The sequence below is a fragment of the Paramormyrops kingsleyae genome, chromosome 19 (assembly GCF_048594095.1).
Source record: "Paramormyrops kingsleyae isolate MSU_618 chromosome 19, PKINGS_0.4, whole genome shotgun sequence".
NCBI lineage: Eukaryota > Metazoa > Chordata > Actinopteri > Osteoglossiformes > Mormyridae > Paramormyrops > Paramormyrops kingsleyae.
In genome coordinates this window covers 14,347,245-14,356,229 of record NC_132815.1, presented here as the reverse complement: position 1 = coordinate 14,356,229, position 8,985 = coordinate 14,347,245, and the positions used below count along the sequence as shown (strand labels likewise).

Sequence of the window (8,985 nt, the reverse complement as noted above, 5' to 3'; positions counted from 1 at the left end):
TACTCATAGGTAGCGCTATTTAGCCTACATATTTTGATATACCGGAACACAATGCATAAAAGATCTACTTTATGCAAACAGAAAGTGGTACTGCACGAATCAGAGCGAATCTTTGAAGTGAACTGAATCAAACGAACCGTGTCCAAACAGTTTTTTCGCTCAGTACTAGAAGACCGCTGTAGTTAAGCAGTGCACACATGCGCAGTGCTCGCCTCACGGGGTGAAAGTGGGAGGGGGTTGGCTGTAGTTTGGCAGCGCACGCATGCGCCGTACTCTCATCACCAGGGTACCAGCGGGAGGGGGTTTGCTGTAGTTTGGCAACGCGCGGCTGTACGGTGCGCGTTTCACCGAGGTACAGATAGCAGAAGGACCGTCACGCTGTGTGATCGCTGCGTACCGGCGGCTTATGTTCACCTTTAAACGAAGACATCAAGGTCCTCTGCGACAGGTAAAGCAAGACAGAGAAACCACACGGCGCGTTTTCCATCATTTCCGCCTGTATGTCATTCGACGGTTTTCGAGACAAGTACGAATAAGTGTATTATAAGACCAGTTTCATTCTGTAAAAGTAAAGCAGAGTTTCATTGTTTCTAAGGACTATAACGACTAGCTGCGTTTCTCTGCAGCTGTATTTCTTGACGCTTATCAAGTGTGTAAATGAGCAGCACCGTTAGTTTATTTTTAGAAGCTCTGGGAGTTTCTTCTCCGTCATTTAAACTTATTCATTTTGAGATATTATATAGTGATTTTGTTCAGTCATCTGCATTGTTCATTGAAGTTTATTATTGTTTCCTTTTTTCTCAAGTGTGCTGGACGGTTTATTAAATTATAGTTACAACAAACTCGCCTATCTATACATTATTAAGATTCCTCTTAATTCCTGTACAACAGCAAAGCAGAGATTGCCTTTAAAAAGACTGGTATACAGTTAATCGGAAGGAAATAGGTCTTTCGATATATGTTAGTATATATGACGGAAAGCTGCTGACGCAGGAGCCCTGTGCCGTGCCGCGCTTCGCCACACCGCACCGGCGTTTTACCGGTTCGGCCTTTCTTATTGTCCTGTTAGAGAATCCAGCGCTGTGTTGAAAGAACTCACTTGCCATGTGTTTAAATTGATGAACATCCCCACTTCCATTGAACAGTTTGCATTATTTTGTGTTCATGTAATCAATAAACGGCAGCATTGCTCGTAGTCGACAGGTAAGTGAATCCTCATAATCTATAATTCATTATGTTCGCTCATTCACTCTGGGATAGGACCATGATGCCATCATGTAACAGGATTTTACCCCCGATGTGCAGTAGCATGCATCGACCACCGGCCGTTTGTTTTACTATAGTAAGGATTTAGTTATTCACGCTTTTGATTAGCAACGCAAATTTTATATTTCATTCCAAAATTATAAAGTGGACTGAAACTTTAATTTCCTTTTTATCATTTATTGGCTGTTTTTAGCTTGAAGTGCTTTGTCTCTGTACTGCTGCTGAGAATTTCCACTGCCCTGAACGCTTACCACTAATCTGTGATCTAAGGTGCTTGGGAGTCAGGTGACACTATAATTTACACTGCACCCACGCTACTGTAAAGAGGCATATTTCTTTCATTTGCATCTCTATCCATTACTTTGTTATTACCAATTTATTACCCATGTTTACAAAACGTTTTACATTTTTTAGTAGTTTTAAATGGTTTATTATTTCATCTTCCCATTTTTCACAGGATAAGAAAAAGAAAAATCTGTGAACATGGACAGAATAACACACTTCATAAATGACACTGTAGAATTCTACCAGTGGAGTCTTACCATTGCAGGTATGTTTTTCCTTCTCAGTCATAAATATAAATGTTCACTTTTAAGTATAAACATTGGCCTGACATAGGCTTTCCAACAGCTTTAGTGTAACACAGGGTGCCATTCAGGGTTAGGTTTAACTGTCTCGCTTTAGATTCCAGGATTGGACCCCTGGCAAGGTTAGGTGTCTTGGTGTCACTGTGGATTCCTGGACGGGATCCCTAGCAGAGTTAGGTTTCTCTGTGTCACTGTAGATTGCAGGACAGGGTCCCCGGCAGGATTAGGTTTCTCTGTGTCACTGTAGATTCCAGTACTGGATCCCTGGCAGGGTTAGGTGTAACTGTGTCACTGTAGATTCCAGGAAGGGACTCCTGACAGAGTTAGGTCTCACTGTGTCACTGTAGATTCCAGGACTGGATCCCTGGCAGGGTTAGGTGTAACTGTGTCACTGTAGATTCCAGGACAGGATCCCTGGAAAGGTTAGGTTTCTCTGTAGATTCCATGACCTTGACTTTTGATAATGGAGATGTTCCTGGCCCCAGCTCAATGTTTGCAAGGTTTCTTTGGGGTACTTTGGCTTCCTCCTGATAGACTGATAGACTTCTTCACATGCTTAGAGGTTTCTCATTGTGATTCTGCTGTCCATGTGTCATGTAGATAAGCGTGTGGAGAAATGGCCTTTGATGGAGTCACCCCTCCCCACATTGGCCATCAGCTCCCTCTATTTGCTCTTCCTCTGGCTGGGACCCAAGTTCATGCAGCACCGGGAGCCTTTCCAGCTGAGGAAGACACTCATTTTCTACAACTTCAGTATGGTTGTGCTCAACTTCTACATTTGCAAAGAGGTTGGCAATGTTGACGTTTAAGGTTGATTTTAGTTGACATACTCGTGATAACTAAAAAATCTGTTAATTTTTTTCTTCAGCCATCTCTAGAACAAATATCACACCTGATTTTTTTGACAAAGTGATTTAACATGATAAACCCAATTTTGAATACTCATAAAATCTTATGTGCATCAATGTGTTAGATACAACCATTTTAAGACTCTGGCATAATAATTATGGTGTCCATCTTGTTTGTTTTCATGGCTTAGAAATAAATTGTTTCTTGTGTTTATAGCTTTTCCTTGGCTCACGAGCAGCTGGGTACAGCTACCGCTGCCAACCAGTCAACTACTCAAATGACATGAATGAAGTGAGGGTGAGTGGTTTGGCGCCATTGTAGACTGAACTTTTAACTGAGCACACTCCCTAACTGCAGCTAGAGACATATACGTGACAGGTGTGGACATGCACTAGGATTTAATATTCACAAGAAAACACTCAGAAGAACAGGGCAGTACATTCTGAATGTAGTAACCCTTCATTTTGTAATTGCAGGGTGGGATTGATGGGTATGTAAATGTGATCTAATTTATTAGTGTTTAGTATGCATTACAGCTAGGTTTATGTCAGACTCAGTGTTAATGCTGTATGTTTATGTACAACTACAAGACTGAATGAAAAGTAAAATGTCAGCACAGCAGGTGGTCTGGTGATTAGAGACCTGGAATTAGGACATAAGAGGTGAATCCAAGTAGGGGAAGGAACTTGATCAAGCTACTTAACGTAAATTGTCCTAATACACACCCATCTGTACAGACGGGTAAGGAAGTGTTTCCCTAACAACTCAATTTGTAATGTCAAGTTCGCATGTCAGGCAATTGGGCAAAGCGAGTGTCATTATGTCGGTAACACTTTACTTGAGGGGGCACAAATACTGTAGTAGTACACTCTTACTTAATGTATTAATTAACCAGAAAATGTTACATACGTATTAATCAATCATAATGGTATTTCATGTAGTTACTATATTTGTTCATGATTTGTACTTGTGTAGTAACTGAGTTACTACTAAGCTACTTGTGCCTCCTCAGGTAAAGTGATACTATGTTGTCTGTGACAGAAGGTCCTGATCCTGTCATCCACAGCTTCTGCTACTAAACCTAAAATGAAGCCGCTTGATAACTTATTTCTCTAAACGCATGCACTGGGATAAAATGAAGGGTTTTCCACTTCAGAAGTATATTAATTTCCAGACTTTTGGGAGGGTAATGAAGCAATGTGTTATCTGTCATTGGAATTCTTTAATTTTCATATCCCTTCATGCTCTCCTTTTGAAAAATGCACATGCACACACACACGCGCACACACACACACACACACACAGAGGTGTGAGAGCAATGCTTGGTATCGGAGCGCAGAGTCAACATTTTGGGGGGGGGGTCTTGCTCAAGAGCCCAGGGGAAATGAGACTATTTTGCCGAGGACCGGATTCAAACCAGTGACGTCCAAGTGGAGACTGAAAGCCCTACCCCGCTACCATGCTGACTGGCTGTGTCCACAATCAGGCATGTAATATAATAAGAGATACTTTATTGATCCATGTGGGGAAATTCTCTTTTTGCCTCCCCCAACTTGCTCTTTGTAGATGAGAGCAAGCTGTCCATAACAGCACCCAGGGAGCTGGGGGTTAAAGGCCTTGCTCAAGGACCTACAGATGTGCCAAGGCCTGGCTTGAACCGGTGACCTTCTGATCACGAGCACAGAGGCTTAGCCCATTGAGCCACATGCTGTACACTCAAAAACAGAGGCAAACCTGTGAGTCTCAGTGCAGGTGAGGTCGTGAAGACAGGAAGTCCTGACACAGAGACTCACCCCCTGACAAGGAGAAGCACCATGACTTAGGGTCACATATGTCAGGAGATGCTCACAAACTGACATACAGTTGTCTCCTTTTCTCCATGACAGATAGCATCAGCACTGTGGTGGTACTACATCTCCAAAGGTGTGGAATACCTGGACACAGTCTTCTTCATCCTGCGTAAGAAATTCAACCAAGTCAGCTTTCTGCACGTGTACCATCACTGTACCATGTTCCTGCTCTGGTGGATCGGCATCAAGTGGGTGGCAGGGGGGCAGTGTGAGTACCGCCGCATCTCCCTGAGGTACAGCAGGAATACTGATCTAGTCCAGACTCCACCCCCCACCCCCCGTAGCCTGCTCACAGACTCCACCCCCCCACGGCCTTCTCACAGACTCCACCCCCCCCCGTCGCCTGCTCACAGACTCCACCCCCCCACGGCATTGTCATAGACTCCACCCCCCCACGGCCTTCTCACAGACTCCACCCCCCCAAGGCATTGTCATAGACTCCACCACCTCCTGTAGCCTGCTCACAGACTCCACAACCCCCCCCCCCCCCGTAGCCTGCTCACAGACTCCACCCCCCCACGGCATTGTCACAGACTCCACCCCCCCACGGCCTTCTCACAGACTCCACCCCCCCAAGGCATTGTCATAGACTCCACCACCTCTTGTAGCCTGCTCACAGACTCCACACCCCCACGGCCTTCTCACAGACTCCACAACCCCCGTAGCCTGCTCACAGACTCATGTTTCCTCCCACAGCTCTCTTTGGGGCACACATTAACGCAGCCATTCACGTCCTCATGTACTTGTACTATGGCCTGGCTGCTTTCGGACCCAAGATCCAGAAGTTCCTGTGGTGGAAAAAGTACCTGACCATCGTCCAGATGGTAAATGTGTTTGCTGCACCACTGTGCACCATATTGTTCCGTTACTACTTTGTCAGGAAAACACGTTTTCATTGTCTTTTACTAGGAGAGTGTTTTTTGAAGTAAATATACTATTATGAAGAATGGGGTGAATCTTTGTAGTACCACAGAATTCATTTTTAAATTTTGATATTTAAATTTGCCTGATAGCCTGGTTTGGTTTTGGAGCAAATGAAATGAGATTTTAGCAGATGTCATCCATGAGAAATCATTAGTGCCCCCTAATGTCCCTTCAGGTCCAGTTCCACGTTACAATCGGACACGCTGCCCACTCCCTCTATATCGGCTGCAACTTCCCCCACTGGATGCACTGGGCCCTGATTGGTTATGCCATCACCTTCATCATCCTCTTCGCTAACTTCTATTATCAAACATACCGGCGGCACCAGCCTTGTCGGGAAGCTTCCCCAAGGGCCACCAAGGCCGTCGCCAATGGTGTCTCTATGACAACCAACGGGCTGCACAAGATGGAGGTGATGAAGAATGGGAGGAAGCTGAAGAAAGGGAAACCAAAGCATGAGTAAAATGAGCAGGATTGGAGAGGCCTAGTTGTGGAGACCAGATGGACGGTAGCATTGTGAGAAGAGAGGATGTGGACGAATGTGGTCAGGGGCCCCACCTCTGCTGGCCCTACATGGAAATGTAACACTTTGTGGATGGATGGATTAGTATTGTCTTGGGGGAACGTACTTCTAACACCAGTGTCATAGAAACAATACAGGGGTCATTCTGATGAGGGGTCCTCCCTCTTTATGGTAGCGTAAGGCCCGAGTCCAGGAGATGTTCAGCAGAGTTGGGGAATGACCACTGCGTTCCTCTGCCTCTTTTCCGTATCTCCACAACCCTCTGGGCTCGGATCTTCTCTCAGGCTTTTACATGTTTGGATCTCATGAATCAGTCGGTGATGGTTTCAGGGGGTCTCACCTTAATGGTCATGTGAGAATCGGCACACCGGTCAGGCACGTGCTCTGCTGTGTGTGTGTGAGCACAAGTTCACAGCTCAGCTGTGTCATGGTTAGAAAGGATAAACACTGTCACCTACCTGCAAACCAAAACTATTTAAGTATGACACTCATTGGCCTCTGGCAAGCAAGGTTATGTCAGTTAACCGCATGAAATTTATAAATAAATTGTGTGACTATGTTGATCTGCAACCTCCTTCTACTCCTATGCTTGGTTTTTTTTTGACAAACCACATATTTTCAGGTTTTGCATTCAGTTAACATCATGAACTCTAGCCAACATACATTAGATGTATTTTTAAATATTTGTTTAGATATTCTGGATGAACATTAAATGGAACAACAGTTAATTGCCCCACAATTATTTACACTTGGAAAAAGAATCTCTTTACCACTAAAATCCTTCTTGCAAATTGTCAACAAATGCTTATACAGTGGATCCCATGACATTTATTGCATTGAAAAATAACCACTGTTACAATAATGAACATGTAACTTCAAAGCTGTAGTTGTAGTTTTTGTTACTCATTTTATGCTTTATTTTAATGGGAATTTAAACTTCATGCAGCAGCAAAATACAAAGACCATCACATCCCTTATTGTATATTTACAAGGCAAAGATTTTACTTAACTCATGACATATATTTTATGCTGCAGATTCAGTAAAAACACCAAAATGCAAAATGCTGTTATTGATTCTCATTGCTTGCATGCTGTAGGTGGGTCAGAGACTTAAGAAGCAGAGTGTAAGATGGAGCCACACGGTGCTGGAGCCCCTAACCCCAGAAGTCACAGTCCCACCCAGCCACATGTATCACTGACCATTTCAGTACAGGTTTCACATGGTTAACCGGGTTAGACTGGGGTTCAGGTTAGTCACGCTGCTACTACGATAAACCATTTTTAGGGAGTGTCTGACGACTACATCAGCTAGGAACCCTATCTTTAGTGACTGCCCCCACATCTCCTTATCCATCCAACCTATAAAATTAACATTTTATGTGCAAGACATACATGACAATTGAAATGCCGTTTCTCGCTCACAGGTGTGCGTACCCTCCAATTACAAAATTATAGACATTCAATACAAAAAAAACAAGACACAGGACAAACTGACAAGGCCAGAGACTTATTGACAAAGTGCAAATGGTAAGAATAGAAGAGGCGGTTGTGCAAAGGGTAATAATAGTTAAGGTAAGAAAGAGAGAGAGGGGCCCGGCAGTTAGCGGCCATGTTCAAGGACTGAACGGTGAAGTCACACTACTGACCATGGGATTTAAACCAACAACTTTCACAAGCACAGTGTCCTGCTGAGCCACACACTGCCCTACAAATAGATTTTCCCTGAGCTCAGTACCAAATTGGCTTTCTTTCTAAGGACGCTTATGCTCACGGCACCAGCAGTTTACCTGGGTATTCAGGTCACCAAATAGGAGAGCGTAATCTTTGATCCTATTCCACATACGAGGTCTTGCTCTGTGAAATGCAGGGTCACTGAGGTGAAGATCCTGTGACAGCTGTCAGTCCAAGTCCCACCCTTACAGCAAACTTCCTAGGGATAAAACAACAATTCCTTTGAATTCTGCATCTTCCGAACTCTGTGTTCAAACCCCAAGCTTTCAAATGAGAATAAGATGGGATATGTGAAAAATCAAAGACTTCCAATGTATCTGTACTTGTACTTGCCCAAATAAAGGATAATTTCTTGTCAAACACAGCCTGCCTCACTAACACTAGTCTGCCCCTCACCCAAATGTTGTTCTGTCAGTCTAAACACTCTTCACCCCCTCACCCTGCTCACTAACTCCAGTACACCCTCTCTGCGCTATATTCTCTCTTCTTTATCCTTTGACTGATTCTCTTCCTTGCAGTAACCCTGTAATATCCAGATGGACCCTCTGACTATTTTCAGGGTTCTAGTGATATACTGGACACATCTCTGAAGTGACCAATAGTCATAAATTTCTCACACATTTCTCAAATGACATCATTTGCAAAACAAGTGTAAATCCACACCATCATGTGACTAGTGCACAGCAGAACATCATTTCTAATTTTCACACAAATTTCCAAGTGCTTCAGTACATGCATGCAAACGGTCGTGTGCAATTGTCATCATTTGGCACAATTTCTGTTGCTTTAGTCTTGGTGGTCAAAATGGATTATGTAGTTTCCCATTCTAATAATTTTAGACCCAAAACTGTACATGTACGTGATTATCGTGTAAGCCTCAACATGCAAAAAAAGTTCAAACTTTCAGAATGATTAAAAAATAAATTCCATATATTGCAGTGATACAACACTTGTATTTTTGGTTTTGGTGACTTTTTTTCCTGTTGTTCTGTGTCTTGAGATCTTTACATACTGTAATGTAGAGCCTTGCAACATTGAAACTGATATCTTTGACAAAAGTATCAGTTGCTAAAGAAGAATGATCAGTCAGTGACAATGAGTAAGTGGAAAATGACTATCATTGCATCACAGAAATGGACTCTGAGGAACATTTCTGTACTATTGATGGTTCATTAATGCTGTTTGTACCTTTGGGATGTTCCATGAGTTCATTTCTGTACCTTAAAAGGTACAATTACAAGGGCACAGCCCCAGT

At 43.4% G+C, this 8,985-nt stretch overlaps 1 protein-coding gene across 1 annotated transcript; it reads left to right on the top strand.

Annotated features, from left to right (window-relative positions):
* Nucleotides 1-250: 250 nt before the first annotated feature.
* elovl4b (ELOVL fatty acid elongase 4b) lies at nt 251-6,573 on the top strand. The gene is made up of 7 exons (XM_023826559.2): nt 251-448; nt 1,724-1,816; nt 2,454-2,641; nt 2,919-2,999; nt 4,589-4,760; nt 5,249-5,376; nt 5,652-6,573. Exons 2-7 carry the CDS (start codon nt 1,750-1,752, stop codon nt 5,937-5,939), a joined length of 924 nt encoding a protein of 307 aa, XP_023682327.2. The 5' UTR covers nt 251-448; nt 1,724-1,749; the 3' UTR covers nt 5,940-6,573.
* Nucleotides 6,574-8,985: the final 2,412 nt, after the last annotated feature.